Raw genomic sequence first — 18,151 nt, forward strand, 5'->3', positions numbered from 1 at the left:
GTATTTACTTTTGGCTTTACAGTGTAAAGTATCTGTGCCTGCATGGGAGAAATTTCCATCGGTTTCTATGGGATCGACGACAAGTGGTCCTCGACTTACAATAGTTCATTTAGTGACTATTTGAAGTGACAACACTGACATTTGAAGTTACAGCGCTGAAAAAAGTGAGTTATGACCGTTTTCCCATGCTGGGAATAGAATAGAATAGATGAATAGAATAGAAATAGAATAGAATAGATGAGTAGAATAGAAATAGAATGGAATGGAATGGAATAGAATAGATGAATAGAATAGAATGTATGAGTAGAATAGAAATAGAATTGAATAGAATATAGGAATGAAATTGAATGGAATAGAATAGAATATAGGAATGAAATAGAATGGAATGGAATAGAATAGAATAGATGAATAGAATAGAATAGATGAGTAGAATAGAAATAGAATAGAATAGGAATGGAATGGAATGGAATAGAATAGAATATCTGAGTAGAATAGAAATAGAATCGAATATAGGAATGAAATAGAATGGAATAGAATAGAATATAGGAATGAAATAGAATGGAATAGAATAGAATATATGAGTAGAATAGAATAGAATATGGGAATGAAATAGAATGGAATGGAATAGAATAGAATATATGAGTAGAATAGAATAGAATATAGGAATGAAATAGAATGGAATAGAATAGAATATAGGAATGAAATAGAATGGAATAGAATAGAATAGAATATCTGAGTAGAATACTGTAGAAATAGAATAGAATATAGGAATGAAATAGAATGGAATGGAATAGAATAGAATAGATGAATAGAATAGAATAGATGAGTAGAATAGAAATAGAATAGAATAGGAATGGAATGGAATGGAATAGAATAGAATATCTGAGTAGAATAGAAATAGAATCGAATATAGGAATGAAATAGAATGGAATAGAATAGAATATAGGAATGAAATAGAATGGAATAGAATAGAATATATGAGTAGAATAGAATAGAATATGGGAATGAAATAGAATGGAATGGAATAGAATAGAATATATGAGTAGAATAGAATAGAATATAGGAATGAAATAGAATGGAATAGAATAGAATAGAATATATGAGTAGAATAGAATAGAATATAGGAATGAAATAGAATGGAATAGAATAGAATATAGGAATGAAATAGAATGGAATAGAATAGAATATATGAGTAGAATAGAATAGAATATGGGAATGAAATAGAATGGAATGGAATAGAATAGAATATATGAGTAGAATAGAATAGAATATAGGAATGAAATAGAATGGAATAGAATAGAATATAGGAATGAAATAGAATGGAATAGAATAGAATAGAATATATGAGTAGAATACTGTAGAAATAGAATAGAATATGGGAATGAAATAGAATGGAATGGAATAGAATAGAATATATGAGTAGAATAGAATAGAATATAGGAATGAAATAGAATGGAATGTGATAGAATAGAATAGAATTCTTTATGGCCAATGTGATTGGGTGCACAAGGCATTTGTCTTTGGTGCAGATGCTCTCAACGTACATAAAAGAAAAGATATGTATACATGAATACATTTGTCAAGAATCATGATTGTCACGCAAGGTACAAATAAATTGGGAAATAAGCTATGGGGAAAATAGGAGGAGGAAGATGTGTTGGATATGTTTTCCATCTTGCGTTATGGGTCAAAATAATAAAGTTGGAACACAAATTAAACTATTATTGTTTTTAAAATGGAGTGACTTCCCAAGGTGATTCCGGTGAGATGGACAGTGCAGAAATGTCCACAAATCTTAAGGATGACAAAGTTCAGCTGGCTAGAGAAATTATGTGAATGGAAGTCCACCCATCACCAGGGTGCAAGGGTTGATTGCTAGACTGTTGTTCTTCCCATAATGTGTAGCCAAGGTGAAAAATTGCTTGGGAAATTAAATGAATGCAAAACTGAAAATTACAGCTATCAGCTCTAAACCACTAGAGGGCAGCAAAAAACCACGGAAAAAAAATCAAAACCAAAGTCTTCATAGAAACATAGAAACATAGAAGTCTGACGGCAGAAAAAGACCTCATGGTCCATCTAGTCTGCCCTTATACTATTTTCTGTATTTTATCTTAGGATGGATATATGTTTATCCCAGGCATGTTTAAATTCAGTTACTGTGGATTTATCTACCACGTCTGCTGGAAGTTTGTTCCAAGGCTCTACTACTCTTTCAGTAAAATAATATTTTCTCATGTTGCTTTTGATCTTACCCCCAACTAACTTCAGATTGTGTCCCCTTGTTCTTGTGTTCACTTTCTTATTAAAAACACTTCCCTCCTGGACCTTATTTAACCCTTTAATATATTTAAATGTTTCGATCATGTCCCCCCTTTTCCTTCTGTCCTCCAGACTATACAGATTGAGTTCATGAAGTCATTCCTGATACGTTTTATGCTTAAGACCTTCCACCATTCTTGTAGCCCGTCTTTGGACCCGTTCAATTTTGTCAATATCTTTTTGTAGGTGAGGTCCCCAGAACTGAACACAGTATTCCAAATGTGGTCTCACCAGCATTCTATATAGCGGGATCATAATCTCCCTCTTCCTGCTTGTTATACCTCTAGCTATGCAGCCAAGCATCCTACTTGCTTTCCCTACCGCCTGACTGCACTGTTCACCCATTTTGAGACTGTCAGAAATCACTACCCCTAAATCCTTTTCTTTTGAAGTATTTGCTAACACAGAACTGCCAATACAATACTCAGATTGAGGATTCCTTTTCCCCAAGTGCATTATTTTACATTTGGAAACATTAAACTGCAGTTTCCATTGCTTTGACCATTTATCTAGTAAAGCTAAATCATTTACCATATTACAGACCCCTCCAGGAATATCAACCCTATTGCACACTTTAGAGTCATCGGCAAATAGGCAAACCTTCCCTACCAAACCTTCCCCTATGTCACTCACAAACATATTAAAAAGAATAGGACCCAGAACAGACCCTTGTGGCACACCGCTTGTAACCTGACTCTGCTCAGAATACTCGCCATTAACAATAACTCTCTGTTGTCTACGCTTCAGCCATCTGCAAATCCATTGAACTATCCAGGGATTAAGTCCAATCTTCACTAATTTATCTATCAGCTCTTTATGTGGAACCGTATCAAAGGCTTTGCTGAAGTCCAGGTAGGCAATATCCACGGCACCACCTTCATCCAACACCTTTGTGACATAGTCAAAGAAATCAATGAGATTAGTCTGACATGATTTGCCTTCAGTAAAGCCATGCTGATTTGGGTCCAATAAGTTATTGTTTTTTAGGTGCTGATTTATCCTCTTTGAGTAGAGTCTCCATCATTTTAACTACAACTGATGTCAAGCTAACTGGCCTGTAGTTACCAGCTTCTTCTCTACTGCCCTTCTTGTGAATAGGCACAACACTGGCCATTCTCCAATCCTCAGGAACAGCTCCTGTTAACAAGGATTGGTTAAACAAATCAGTCAGGGGGGTAGCAATGACAGATCTGAGTTCTTTAAGAACTCTGGGGTGGATGCCATCTGGACCCATTGCCTTATTTATCTTTAATCGTCCAAGTTCTTCTAAGACATCGGCTTCTAAGATCACTGGAGCTGAATCCGTACAGCTGGAAGCAATGCTATATCCCTCTATAGTATTATTTTGTAAGGTGTCTTTTGAGAAAACTGAACAGAAGTAGCTATTGAAATGGTCAGCGATCTCCTTATTCCCATTAATGCATGTATTATTCCCGGTACTAAGCTTCGTGATGCCGCAGTTTTTCTTCTTCTTATCACTAATATATCTGAAGAAGGTTTTATCCCCCTTCTTTAGAGATTTGGCAATTTCTTCCTCTTTTGAGGCTTTAGCAGCATATATTATCTGTTTCGCCTCCTTCTGTCTCATTTTATACACCTCCCTATCAGCTATACTTCCAGACTCTTTATACCTCCTATAGGCAGCCTTTTTTTTCATCGACTATAGCCCTTACATCATTGCTAAACCATAGCGGTTTCTTCTTCCTTTTACCTTTAGTTATTTGTCTTACATACAGTCCAGTGGCTTTTAAGAGGGCCTTTTTTAATACAGTCCACTGGGTGCTCGCTCCTGCCATTTTATCCCTCCCCTTTAATTCATTATCTAAATATTCCCCCATTGCATTAAAATTTGTTTTTCTGAAATCCAATACTTTGGTTGCATTATAGGATTGCTCACAATGCGTTTTTACATCAAACCACAAACATAGATGGTCACTGCAACCTAAATTTTCTCCCACCTTGACCTCTGAAACCCAATTCCCATTCGTAAAAACTAAATCTAGAATATTCTCCCCTCTAGTTGGTGTCTTAACCAGCTGTGCCAGAGCTGCTCCTGTAAAGGCCTCTACTATATTCTTACTTTTGCATGTAAGGGCACTGGGGATATTCCAGTCAACATCAGGCATGTTGAAATCACCCATAACCACAATATCTCCCTTTACTGCCATTTGGGTAATTTCATCCACCATCTTGTTGTCATATTCCTCGGATTGCCCTGGAGGCCTATAGATCACCCCAATTCTAATGACAGAACCGTCTTTATTTTACATGCAAATCCAGAGAGTCTCTAGATCTTGACATGTATTTTGAATTAGTGTTGTTTTTAGACTTTCTTTAATATAAATGGCTCCTCCACCTCCCCTTCTCTCTATTCTATCCTTCCTATACAGTGTATATCCTGGTATGGATATTTCCCATTCATTAGAATCCTTAAAACCATGTCTCAGTTATGGCAACCAGGTCCAAATTATCTCTAGATACTGTATGTATACTGTACTGTATTATCTTCAGCCCTCTAGTGGTCATGCATGGTTTCGCAGGCCAACTCTGGTGCTGGTATACTTGTTCACCGACTAAAATGTGCTTAAAATAATTCAGCTCTCAAAGCAGAGGGATGAAATTCAATTAAAAAGCATCTTTTTTTCTATTTTTTTTTTTACAAAGGTTAACCAGACTGGGAAAAAACAACAGAGATTGCGGGCATGAAATAAATCAATATTAATATTAATAAATATTAATATTATATTAATATAAATAAATGTAATGAATCAAGTTTGTCCTGGCCACCTCCGAAATCTGAAAAAGAAAAGGGGGAAAAAGAATTTTAAAATCGACGTATCTTGATCGCCTAGGACCTAGAAGGAAAAAAAACAAAAAACACCTCACTCACTTCGCCTCTTTCCGTAAATTCCGAGCCCGTTCGGCTTTTTTCGCCTCCAGGAAGGAAAAAAAGAAGGTTCGGGTGTTTCCGATGACAACCGAACGTTCCCCCGCCCCCTTTAAAAAAAAATACCGTGCCCATTGATTTCCGGAAGTGCTTTATTTATTTATTTCCCCGTCTTCTGCCACCTTGATTTTCTGTCCAATCGCGAAGCAGTACAAAGCTTCGCCCCGCCCCTTTCTCCTCTTCCCTCCCTTTTTTATTTTCCCCCCCACCCGCCTTCCATGCCTTTCCCCCCCATCCCTTCTTCCCTCAGCCAATCAGATCACCGTTCAGCCTCTTCGGCTTTTTCCGCGCACCGTGGGAAGCGTCCCCGGGCTTTGCCGCCGCCGCGGTTGCCCCCCTCGGCTGTTTCCGACCGCTCGGCGGAAGTTACCGAAGGCCGGCTGAGGCGGCCATATTGGGAGAGCCGCCGCTGTGTGAATCTGAGGGGCGGCAAGTGGCGTCCTGGCACCGGCGGCGGCGGAGGGAAGACGGTGCCGGAGCCCTGCAAAGGAGACCCGGAGGGGCTTGGCGACGTCCAGCCGGCCCAAGACGCGCTTCAAAGGGGCGAGGGTTTTTTTCCTTCCGGCGCGGCCTGGTCAATAGTGCCTCATCCCCGGCCTCGCGTGATCCGGCAAGCCGGGTACCGTGCACCCCGGGCCGGCTTAAAAAGGGAGCCTTATGCCGGGTCGGTAGTCGCGCCTTCCGACCGCCCAGTGAGCCCCGCTTCCCTCATGCTGGTGGCTTGGCCGCCCCCCTCGCCCTGAGGAGGAGAAGAGGAGGAGGAGGAGGAGGAAGAAACCCCCCCCCCCGACCTCTTCCAGCTGGGCCAGGGAGCAGGAAGGAGGGGAAGGCGCTGAGGAGCTTGGGGGGATCCCCCCCTTGGGCCTCTGCCGACGGGAGCCATGTCGAACAGCGGCCGGAGCCCCCTGCCCACCGTGACGGAGAACCTGGAGCAGGTAAAGAATTCGGGGGGGGGGGGAAATATAGAAGGGGGAGGAAGGGCTGAGAGCAATTACTGGGAGGGGGAGTCTTTGGGGTGCCTCCCAAGCGAATTGGAGACTTGGGTTGCCCGGGGGGGGGGGGCTTGAAAGCTCTGCCCCATCTAAACTGGGGATGGGGGGTTTAAATGCCCCCTTCCCTCCCTTTTATCTTCCTGCCCATTTTGGGGGGGAGGTAAAAAGGTATTGGGGAAGACCCCCCCCTCCCTTCTCCCGAACCTCCTGTTGCTGGAACTAAGCAGGCCTTGATGGGGCAGAAAGGGGGGGGATTGGCGGGCGGGTTCCTTTCAAAGGTTTTGGGGAAGAGGGGATGAAACTGGGGTTCACCCCCCCCCCCCAGCTTTCTCCTCTCCCCCCTCCCATTCTTGGCAAAGGGCATTGAGGGGAAGGGTCTGTCTGGTTTGCTTGCATTGAGGCAGAGAAACAGGAGGAGGGGGATTCACTGCTTGGGGGGGGGGCTGATCCAGAGGGGGGAAATGGGCAAGGGGTAATTTCACACACACCTCACATCACTGGTTTCTGAATTTGTGGGTCCGAATTGGGAATGGGGGTTGTGGGGGGGGGATCCTTGGCTTCTTCATCCCTCTGTGCCACACACACACACACACACACACACACACACACACAATACAATCCCTTTGCCTGTGGATTGGCAAGGGAAGGAAGATGGTTGCTTTCCTTTGCCTCTTCAGAAACTGGTTCTGCTGCTTTTTGGGTGGGTGGAAGAGTGTGTCTTTTCCCCTCCAAAATGTCTGCCTGTGTTTAAAGGGGGGGGGGGTCTGTTCAGAGGAGGCACTGAAACATCTGGAGGGCTGTGAGGGCCTCCCACCCTCTCCGAGGAATGGGTTTTTTGCCCCCCAGGTTTACAGAGGAAGCCAAAGGGTTTCTTCCCCCCCCCCCAAAAGGGTTGATTTGGTGGACTTGGAAGGAAGCTTTAATGGGAGGCAAAAACTGGCTTGTCAATAAAGCAATTTCCCTGGGGGAGGGAAGGAAGGAACCTGTGTACCTGAATTTCTTTGCCCTCACACATCCTTAGGGTGTGGGGGTGTTGCCAACCTGGATTTGCAGGGTGCCTTGGTCAGCAACCAAGTCAGGAATGAAAAAATTGAAGATGCAGTGAAAAGTAATTGGCAGCGATCTCCCTCTCTCACATATCCTCCCTCTAGAGCAGGGTGGGAAGCTGTGTTTCTGGAACTCAAAGCAGGTAACCCCTTTCTCTGTGTTTTACGTTTCAGCCATGGGTCTGAGCTAGCAATGGCTGGGTGCAAGTGGTTTGTGGGGGATGTGATCTAAACGCTGCTCTGTTTTCCCCACAAAATAAGAAATAATAAGCCCAATCAGGCTTTTGAGTGCATGGCAATAAAGGCCAAGCGCTTATTTCAGGGTTCAAAAAAAAAATAAGGGAGAGTCTGTTTTCGGGGAAACACGGTAAAGCATTGGAAAAGTGCTTAGTTTTTTTTTTGGGGGGGGGGTCTGTCACAGAAAGAAGTCGAACTGTGTTAGAACAAAGTGCCCAAACCTTGATGGCTTTTAAAAGACACGTGGATTTCAACTCCCAGAATCCTCCAGCCAGCCGCTGTGGAATTCTGGGAACTGAAGTCCCACAAGTCTTTTAAAAGCTGCCAAGGTTGGACTCATCTCTGCGTTAGAAGCTTCCTTCGCTTTCTCAAGATAAATATTCCGTGGATTGTTTGATTCTTTTTCAAGGGAGATGGCAGCTGAAGGATTTCATGGATTTAAAAAGGATCCAAAAGCTGGCCGGGCGCTTGGGTTCATGCATTGTAATACTGCATCTTCTGGTGCACGGGTTTTATTGAGCAATCAATTCATTTTACTTTCATGTGGTAAGGGGTGGATGCTGTGGCAGCCTGGGTAGAATCTACTTCCATATAAAGAGAGCAGGAAGTTAAAAGAAGGTGAGGTGGCGAAACCACTCTTACAGCTCGGTTGATTCTGCATTGAGGTGGCTTCAACGGTCAGCCAAAGTCTTGCCTGTCTGAAACGAGGCCAATGGGCCCTTGAATCCAAGGCCGGAGCTTCTCTAGAAACTATGGAGTAGGACAGAAGCTCCACCTGTGTGCAGGTACCTTTTCAATATACAAAAGTTTGACCTATCTTGACACCATCTCAGTGCGCAGTGTAATTGGAAATGATGGATGTACTTTAACGGCAATAACTCTTGGTGAACAGCACACTTCAAAAAAATTAATAAAAGTACTACTCCAGGCGGAATCCATGCCTCTGTTGGACCAAGCTCAGTCCTTAATTTCCTATCGGTTTGTAGGACAGGGGTTGTAATAGTAGCCAGGTTTCAAAATTAAGCTGACAAGTTTGTTTGGCCTGGGTTTGTTAAGTGTACCACTGTGTCTGAATTCATGCCTCGCGTTGAGCCATAAGCCATGGTTTGCAAACCACAGTGGCTGGGTTCATATAATGTTCCAAAGCCAGACCAGAGTAAACCCACCGTCTCTTTAATGCGTCAGGTCATTCCCAAGGCAAGCCTTGCTTGGTGTCACCACTTGTTTTCACAGATCATTGGGTTAAAAAGCCGGCCTATAAATCCACCCACGTAAAAGTACAGGCATAAATAGGTCCTTGGTAAACTTTCCTTGCCGTTGTTTTCAAAGGAAGCCTATTTTAAAGAAAGAAAGCAGACAAGAAGAAGAAGGGGAAGACATGTAGAAAAATAAAAGAATGAAAGGATCAAAGGCAAATAGGTAGAAATAATGGTGTGCCCTTTCGTTTTTCTTTAAACTTTGTACATGGAACTGAGATCTTAAGATTTGGGGATAGGGGAGGCAGAATAGCATAGCGCAGCTTGGGGACGTTTGACTGGGGAATCCTGGGAGTTGAAGTCCAGGGTGAGAAGGCACCAAAGGTTCATTCCTTGCCTCGTTCACTCGGATCTTTCTAGGGCAGAGTTAGGGATAGAATGATGGACAGGTAGCCTGAATTCTGTGGAGGACAAATGCATGGGGAACCTCCATCTTTTAAGCAAGCAGGGTAAAAGGCTGGAGATTTATTTTATATTTCAACCAGGACAGGTAAGTCGCTTGGCGAGTCCTGGTAGGATCTCCAGGTGGTGATCTGCTCAAAATGTCTTCTCCCAAGGGAGCCGGGGAAATTGTCGGAGGCTCTTAGACCCTCGGAATACGTTCTGCTTGCAGAGTAGAAGTCATATGGATCCGTTGCGCCTTCCCTCCTACACTTGCTTCTTAGCTGCCCACAGACCCAGTCTTAGCTGAGAGCTAAGAAAACAGAAAACCTGCCTTCCCACCCATTTATTTCCTCGTTCATTCCCTGCACGCAATCTCTCTCTCTCTCTCTCTCTCCCCCTTCAAATCGGCTTCCTGTTTTCGTTCTTCGCAGCTTCCGCAATCTCTCTCGAATTGCGTTAGAGGGGCAGTTGATTTGTGGATTGTCCCAGGTGGGTTGGAGGGGGCAGTCTCTTTGGAGACAAAGCAAGGTGTGGCTATGGGTCAGGGTTCCCCCCCCCCCTGCAAACTTGGCAACTTTTAAGACTTGTGGACTTCTGGGAGTTGAAGTCCACAAGTCGTAAAGGTTGCCAAGTTTGATGACCTCTGCTGTAGGTGAAAATCACACCCAGGCTGCCTTTATAAAACCAGGGGTGGTGTTCTTCATCCTGCCAGTGAGCCTCCCACTGATGGCCTTTGGCTTTTGCGTGTTTTTCAACGGGGACCCGCCCTTTTGGATTTTTCCAGGAGAATAGTGGTTCTCAACTTGGGGGTTGGGACCCTTTTGGCGCTTCGAATGACTTTTTCACAGGGGTCGCCTAAGACCACATGGGAAAAGACAAATTTCCCATGGTGTTAGGAACTAAAGCTTCTATTCTGGCACCTTAGGATGTATTTTAACAATCTGACCAATCAGGTGTTTGCAGTGGGGGTGTCCCTCTGACCTTCCTGCCAATCAGCTTCAGGTTCTGTTGGGAGAATTGGCGCTGGACTTACGGTTGGGGGTCACCAGAACATGAGGAACTGTATTAAGGGGCTGTGGCGTTGAGAACTACTGCAGTAGAAGACATGAAATGTTGGGAGTGGGGCAGGGACCCAACTGCCAATAGTCCTCGACTTGCGAGTACAGTGGAGCCCAGATTTTATAGGGGCTAAGCATGGCGGTTGATAAGCGAGCTTTGTCCCGGTTTACAACCGTTCTTGGCCATGGTGGTTAATTGAATCCCTGCCGTTGTTAAGTTAAGGGTCAGTTGCCAAGCATCTGCATTTTGTTCAGGTGACCACAGGAATTATAAAATGGTCGTAATTTATTTATTTATTTATTTTTATTTATTAAATTTGTATGCCGCCCCTCTCCGTAATGGTGAAATATAGTCATAAGTTGATTTTTTTCCAGTGCTGTTGCAATCTTGAAAGGTCAGTAAGCAAACTGTTTATAAGTCAGGGACCTCCTGTAAGTCAGATTTGATGCTTCTGATTCATAACCTTCCCCTCCCCAATAGAATAGAATAGAGAATAAAATAGAGAAGAGAATAGAGAATAGAATAGAGAAGAGAATAGAGAAGAGAATAGAGAATAGAAGAGAATAGAGAATAGAAGAGAATAGAGAATAGAATAGAGAACAGAATAGAGAATAGAATAGAATAGAGAATAAAATAGAGAATAGAATAGAGAAGAGAATAGAGAATAGAATAGAGAATAGAATAGAATAGAGAATAGAATAGAGAACAGAATAGAATAGAGAACAGAATAGAGAATAGAATAGAATAGAGAATAAAATAGAGAATAGAATAGAGAAGAGAATAGAATAGAGAATAGAATAGAATAGAGAATAGAATAGAGAATAGAATAGAGAAGAGAATAGAGAATAGAAGAGAATAGAGAATGGAATAGAATAGAATATTTTATTGGCCAAGTGTGATTAAATCCATCTTAAACCCACCTCTGGCAATAGTTGCACCCCACTTTAACTCATGGCCCTTTGTTGCTCTCACAAATGGTGTGAAAATCCAGCTGTGTTTTGCCTGCTTTTTTTTAATTTTGCAGTTGCTTTTTTGCCTCCCAAAACAGTTGGCTCAAAGTTGTGTTGCTTTCCAGCCACAAGATGCTCTTTCCCTTTATTTTTATGTGGAAAGCCTGGCCTTCCTGCGCTCTGGTACCTCCCCTCAACCTGGAAAACGCTTCCTTGAAACTAAGGGACCCAAGGGCAGCCCAGTCAGATCTTGCAAGGCAGATTCCAGAGGTGGGAATTAAAAATAAACCAACAACCCCAAAAGTGGCCGAGAGCGAATCACTCCTGGGTTTTGGCCAGGGTTGGTGTTGACCTCCAGTCTTCAACTATAAAGCTCAATCTGGATAAGGTGTTTCACTTTCTGAGCCTGTTCCTGCCAGGCAAACGTTTCTACCTTGACTGTGTCAAGAAAGCCATCTTGACCGTCCTTCTTTTAAGGTACTGCTCCCCCTAAACTGAAATTTGTGAAATTTTACCAGATTGAAATAGTCCCCCTGAATTCAACATTTGTACCCTAGTTAAAAGGAAATTCTCCATCACGCTCCATTGACCAAAAAATTTCTTGGTGAACCAGGAAGTTCAGGTTGGTGCCTGTATCTTGACATCATTCAACCATTAAAAGGTTTTTAAGTTTTGGTTCGTTGCACAGACAAATACTCAGGCTGGATTTTGGCATTTTGGTCTGCCTGTTAAGCCCTCCCCAAGGAACCTGGGATAGACAGATGTGGAGATTTGAAATGGTGTAAGCTGTTCCCAAACTTTTGCCAGACCCATCCTCGAATACAGCTCATCTGTTTGGAACCCATATCACATCTCAGACATCAACACCCTTGAAAATGTCCGAAGATACTTCACCAGAAGAGCCCTTCACTCCTCCACTCGAAATAGAATACCTCACAAGACTAGACTTTCAATCCTGGGCCTAGAAAGTTTAGAACTAAGATGCCTTAAACAAGATCTAAGTATTGCCCACATGATCATATGCTGCAACGTCCTGCCTGTCGGCAACTACTTCAGCTTCAACCACAACAACACAAGAGCACACAACAGATTTAAACTTCATATTAACCGCTCCAAACTTGACTGTAAAAAATGTGACTTCAGTAACCGAGTTGTCGAAGCGTGGAACTCATTACCGGACTCCATAGTGTCATCCCCAAACACCCAATAATTTACCCTTAGATTATCTATGGTTGACCTATCCAGATTCCTAAGAGGTCAGTAAGGGGCGAGTACAAGTGCACTAGAGTGCCTTCCATCCCCTGTCCTATTGCTCTCCTATATCTCCTATACCTTTCTTCTATTCCTCTATCTCTTCTTCTATTCTTTCATTGATATGTTCTATTACTACATCTTCTTTTCTATTATTTCTTAGATATATTTTACTATGAGTATCTCCTCTATAACCTTCATCATGTATTTTACTCTCTCTGTGTGTGTGTGTGTGTGTGTGTGTGTGTGTGTATTGGACAAAATAAGTAAGTAAGTAAGTAAGTAAGTAAGTAAGTAAGTAAGTAAGTAGGCCGAACTGCCTTTTGCAATTGACCGATGGTGGGTTTGTCAATGCCGATGGTGTTCAGGTGCTATGTACAATCCGTCGCCATCCAGTAAAGTGGACGTTTAGACTGGATTTGGCCTTTTTATCCACCAATCGAGTCATTTCCAAGGCCCTGAGAGAGGCAGATATGGATGGTGTTAAAGGTTCCTCTTCAGGATGTAAGCTGCTTCGAGCCAAGCTGCCTTTTGCAATTGACCGATGGTGGATTTGTCAATGCCGGTGGTGTTTTTAAGTGGTACAATCCTTTATCGAAGCTGTTCCACTTGCATGTCCTGCTTTAGATGTGGTTTTGTGTTGTCTTATAGCACACTGAGCCATAAACCCCATCTTACAACGTAGGTTTGTAGACCGTGCTTTTTAAAAAAATAACACTGGTTTTGTGCAAGGGTATCACTTGTTTGTGCTATGTAGCTTTCTCAAAGCCTCACAATTGGGTGAGGATGCTTTCCATGGTGGTGTTTCATCCAGATGTTGGGGAGGAGCGGAAAACCCATCTACTTCACAGGGTGGTTGTGTATAACAAATGGGGGGGGGGAAATAAATGTTTATATGAAAGATCAGGTTGTGAATTGCCTCTCCCTAAAAATGTTCTGAAAGTATTTGATCCATTTTGCTTTAAAGGAAGAAAGCTTTAAACTCTTGTTTTGACTCCCTGTTCTCCCCGCTGTTCGAAATTTAATTTGTATGATATTATTTTTTTGAGATTGGGCGCTTAATGGTTGCCATTAAGACTATAAATGCTACTCTCTTTTTTTTTTCTATTTCTATTTCGGCCAGGAAAGACTTCATGAACTCCATCTGTATAGTCTGGAGGACAGAAGGAAAAGGGGGGACAGGATCGAAGCATTTAAATATGTTAAAGGGTTAAATAAGGTCCAGGAGGGAAGTGTTTTTAATAGGAAAGTGAACACAAGAACAAGGGGACACAATCTGAAGTTAGTTGGGGGAAAGATCAAAAGCAACGTGAGGAAATATTATTTCACTGAAAGAGTAGTAGATGCTTGGAACAAACTTCCAGCAGACGTGGTTGGTAAACCCACAGTAACTGAATTTAAACATGCCTGGGATAAACATAGATCCATCTTAAGATAAAACACAGGAAATAGTATAAGGGCAGACTAGATGGACCAGGAGGTCTTTTTCTGCCGTCAGTCTTCTATGTTTCTATTACTTGCAAAGAGAATGAGGTTTGCCCCGAAGAACTGACAGGTGACAGCTAAGAGTGTGTCTCTGCTCTATTAAACCTCCCCTGCAATCGGCAATCGCATGGCCCCCACTGTGCAAAACCCACGCCGTGGGTTTTCAAGTGCCTATATCGGTGATGGTGAATGTATGGCACGATGCCAGCTCCAGCACGCACGCCCTATGCTGGCCAACGGATTTTGGCCTTGGGGAAGGCCGTGTCGTACTCCGTAGGCTTATGGGAAGCTTCCTGAAGTCACGGAGGGCGAAAAATAGCACAACGGGCAAACCGGAAGTCCGTTTTTGTGAATTTCCGGCTTGCGGGAGGGAGGGGAAGGAGAGAGGGAGGAAGGAAGGAAGGAAGGAAGGACAGGATAACAATTGGAAGGGACCTTGGAGGCCTTTTAGTCCAGTGTTTCCCAACCTTGGAAACTTGAAGATATCTGGACTTCAACTCTCAGAATTCCCCAGCCAGCAAACGCTGGCTGGGGAATTCTGGGAGCTGAAGTCCAAATATCTTCAAGTTGCCAAGGTTGGGAAACACTGCATTAAGGCACCAGGCTTAAAAAGAGTTCTAGTCCCACCTTAGCTATGAAACCCAGCTGGGTGATTTTGGAGACCATGAGCTCTAGGCATGAAAGATACGATGCAATTTTGAGCTAATCGCCAGGAGATTGTGAGTTCTAGTGCTGCCTTTGGTATAAAAGACAGCTGGGGGTTATTTTGAGCCAATCACCAGGAGATGGTGAGTTCTAGTCCCGCCTTAGCCAATGGCTGTCCAGTCTTTTCTTGAAAATCTCCAGTGTTAGAGCATTCACTCAAATGGAGGACTGTTTTATAATGGGTTTTTATAATTGTTTTTAACATTAGATTAGTGCTTTGTATTTTGTGAGCAGCTCCGAGTCTTCGGAGAGGGGCGGCATACAAGACTAATAAATAATAATAATAATAATAATAATAATAATAATAATAATAATAATAATAGTAATAACAACAACGTCTTTGTTCCACTGCTTAATTGTTCTCACCCGTTCCTCCTCCGTTCTAAGTCGCTTCTCTCCTTGGGTTCATTCCCCATCCGGTGCGTTCTCATCCTGCCTTCAGGTGCTTTGGGGGAACAGGTGGACCCCTTCTTCTGTGGGTCAGCCCTTCCAATGGAGCCGGGGGTGGCGCAGTGGTTAGAGGGCAGCACTGCAGGCTCCTTCAGCTAACTGCTAGCTGTAGTTCGGAAGTTCAAATCTCACCCACGGCTCAAAGTTGACTCAGCCTTCCATCCTTCCGGGTCAAATGAGGACCCAGATTGTTGGGGGCGATATGAATGTAAACCGCTTAGAGAGGGCCGCAAAAGCATTATGAAGCGGTATATATAAGTCTAAACGCTATTGCTTTTGCTAAGACTGCCACCATGTCTCCCCCAAGTCCTTCTTTTTCTCCAGGGTAGACGTGCCCAGTCGCTGCCAACCTCGTACGTTCCAGCTTCTGTCGGCCTCCTCCTTATTTTTCTCCTTCGCCAACATGCACTTAACTTAAGGCCTGGATTCTCCTCCGCTCCCCTATAGCATGTGTCTTAGCAACCAGGCCTGAAAAGAACGGCTATGCAACACGCACAACAGCACCCTAAATATATCCCCCTAGCATCCCTTCTGTTAGGGAAGTCACACACACAAAAAACGAACCGGGCGGAGTGGGGGAGAACCCCCCCCCCCCCAAAAACACACACACAACAACTCCAAAATCTCAAGTTCAGCTTTTAAGTCTGAGACCAGGAAGGGGGGATGTCCCAAGCTTTGTGGTCTTCTTGGTTTTACGCCAAATTGCTCAGGTTTCGAAGCCCCCTCGTCTATTTAAAAGGCAAATTTTTCGCCCTCGCTTCATTTGCAATTTTCATTGCCTCCTAAATTTGGCTGGCAGTTTAGTCGTGACTGCTGCGAAACAGGTTCCCTCCACCCCAAACCTTTCCCTTTTTGCTTGTTTCAAGCTACATTTGTCGAGACCTTGAAAAAACACACACACACACAATCCGGTGCAGACAGGTAACTCTTCAGAGTTTAATCACTGGAATTTTTAAATGTCTTTTTGACGCCTGATGAGGAGATGGGCCTTTCCTCTCATTCACTTACCTGTGGGGGTTCCATTGTTTCCCCCTCCTCCTCTTCCTCCCTACATACACAGTTATTCCTCGACTCACAACCACAATTGATTGATGTATTGATTGATTGATTGATTGATTGATTGGACTTCTATGCAGCCCCTCTCTGCGTAGAACCTCATATAAAAGGAATACAGCATCATAATCCAATTAATTTAAAAACAATTAATCTAAAATCCCAATAATATTAATATCAGCCACTACCATTTACACAATAAACATACGTTACATTCGTTTGGCCAGGGGTGGGGGCAGTATGGATCTGCAGTGGGAGCTCATTCCAGAGGGCCGGGCCCCCCACAGAGAAGGCTCTTCCCCTAGGCCCCGCCAAGCGACATTATCTAGTTGATGGGACCTGGAGAAGACCCAGTCTGTGGGAACTCACCAGTCGCTGGGACTCATACGGCAGCAGGCAGTCCCGCAGTTAAGGGGGCCCAGTATTTCCACCGCTAAAGGAGATCAGTTGTTAAGGCCTCTCCGCTCCATTTTTCAACCTTTCTTGTCACCGTTGTTAAGGAAATCACCGCAGTTGTTAAGTTAGGGGCGTGGTCGTTGAGTGAATACGGCTTCCCCCATTGACTTTGCTTGTGTGACCTTGAACTGAACACTTTAACATATTTAAATGTTTCGATCATGTCCTTGCAGTAACAGGGATCATAAATATGAGCCAGTGGCCAAGCAGCTGGAATACTGACCATGTGACCAAAGGGATGGGCAACCGTCATAAGAGGGAGGAAGAGGGAGATCATGATCCTGCTATATAAAGCGCTGGTGAGACCCCATTTGGGGCAGTTCTAATCTCTGGAGGGAGCTGATTCCAGAGCGTCGGAGCCGCCACAGAGAAGGCTCTTCCCCTGGGTCCCGCCAGATGACATTGTTTACTCGACGGGACCCGGAGAAGACCAACTCTGTGGGACCTAACCGGCCGCTGGGATTCGTGCGGCAACAATCCTCACGTTCTTTTCCATTAAATTCTTCCTTTTCCTGTGTTAGTGTGAGTTTAGTTACAGTTTATGCATGGTATGTTTGTGTGTATGTTTTGCTTTTTAATAAGGGTTTTTTTAGTGACTTTTAATTATTAGTTTTGCTATACATTGTTTTTATTGTTGCTGTGAGCCGCCCCGAGTCTACGGAGAGGGGCGGCATACAAATCTAATAAATACAAATAGTGTCACCCTGGTTGATTCAAACTTCTATAAAAACGGGAAGATTCACGCTTTCCTTCCGCCCAGATGGAATACTTACATATCCATCCCGCTTGAATCCTGTTGTATAATGCAGCCATACAAAATTCTCTTTTTACTGGAAACTCGGCTCCCAGAGGGGAAACCTCTTCACTGGCCCAGTTATTCCCCCCCCCCCCCCCTGATGCTTTTGATGGTATCTTAAAACTTCTACTGCCATTTCTTGGTCGGCAAAACCTTGGAGAGTGGGCCAAAGCCTTTGATCCTTTTTTCTGTTTGATCTTGACAGCCCCCCCCCCCCCCAAACTTCACTTGGAGGTGATTGTGGCTTTAGAAACATAGAAGTCTGACGGCAGAAAAAGACCTCCTGGTCCATCTAGTCTGCCCTTATACTATTTCCTGTATTTTATCTTAGGATGGATCTATGTTTATCCCAGGCATGTTTAAATTCAGTTACTGCAGATTTACCAACCACGTCTGCTGGAAGTTTGTTCCAAGGATCTACTACTCTTTCAGTCAAATAATATTTTCTCATGTTGCTTTTGATCTTTCCCCCAACTAACTTCAGATTGTGTCCCCTTGATCTTGTGTCCACTTTCCTATTAAAAACACTTCCCTCCTGAACCTTATTTAACCCTTTAACCTTTTAAAATGTTTCGATCATATCCCCCCTTTTCCTTCTGTCCTCCAGACTCTACAGATTGAGTTCATGAAGTCTTTCCTGGTAAGTTTTATGCTTAAGACCTTCCACCATTCTTGTAGCCCGTCTTTGGTCTTGGATCCATCGCCTCCTCTGGTCAGTTGAGTGGCGGGGGAGGAAGGGAGGCTACTAGGAGGAACTGGGGA

At 43.5% G+C, this 18,151-nt stretch overlaps 1 protein-coding gene across 14 annotated transcripts in view; it reads left to right on the forward strand.

Moving 5' to 3' along the window:
* Positions 1–5,585: 5,585 nt before the first annotated feature.
* The window catches only part of MARK2 (microtubule affinity regulating kinase 2), a 148,235-nt gene continuing 135,669 nt past the window's right edge, over positions 5,586–18,151 (forward strand). For 13 of the 14 annotated variants that reach the window (XM_070766109.1, XM_070766112.1, XM_070766123.1 and 10 more), the window contains exon 1: positions 5,586–6,204. In XM_070766109.1, coding sequence (XP_070622210.1) covers positions 6,151–6,204 — 54 coding nt within the window. In that variant the 5' untranslated portion in view covers positions 5,586–6,150. Of the gene's footprint in view, positions 6,205–8,254; positions 8,330–18,151 lie in introns of those variants that run through there. The other variant, XM_070766115.1, reaches the window with a different exon arrangement.

The sequence above is a fragment of the Erythrolamprus reginae genome, chromosome 13 (genome assembly GCF_031021105.1).
Source record: "Erythrolamprus reginae isolate rEryReg1 chromosome 13, rEryReg1.hap1, whole genome shotgun sequence".
Classification (NCBI taxonomy): domain Eukaryota; kingdom Metazoa; phylum Chordata; class Lepidosauria; order Squamata; family Dipsadidae; genus Erythrolamprus; species Erythrolamprus reginae.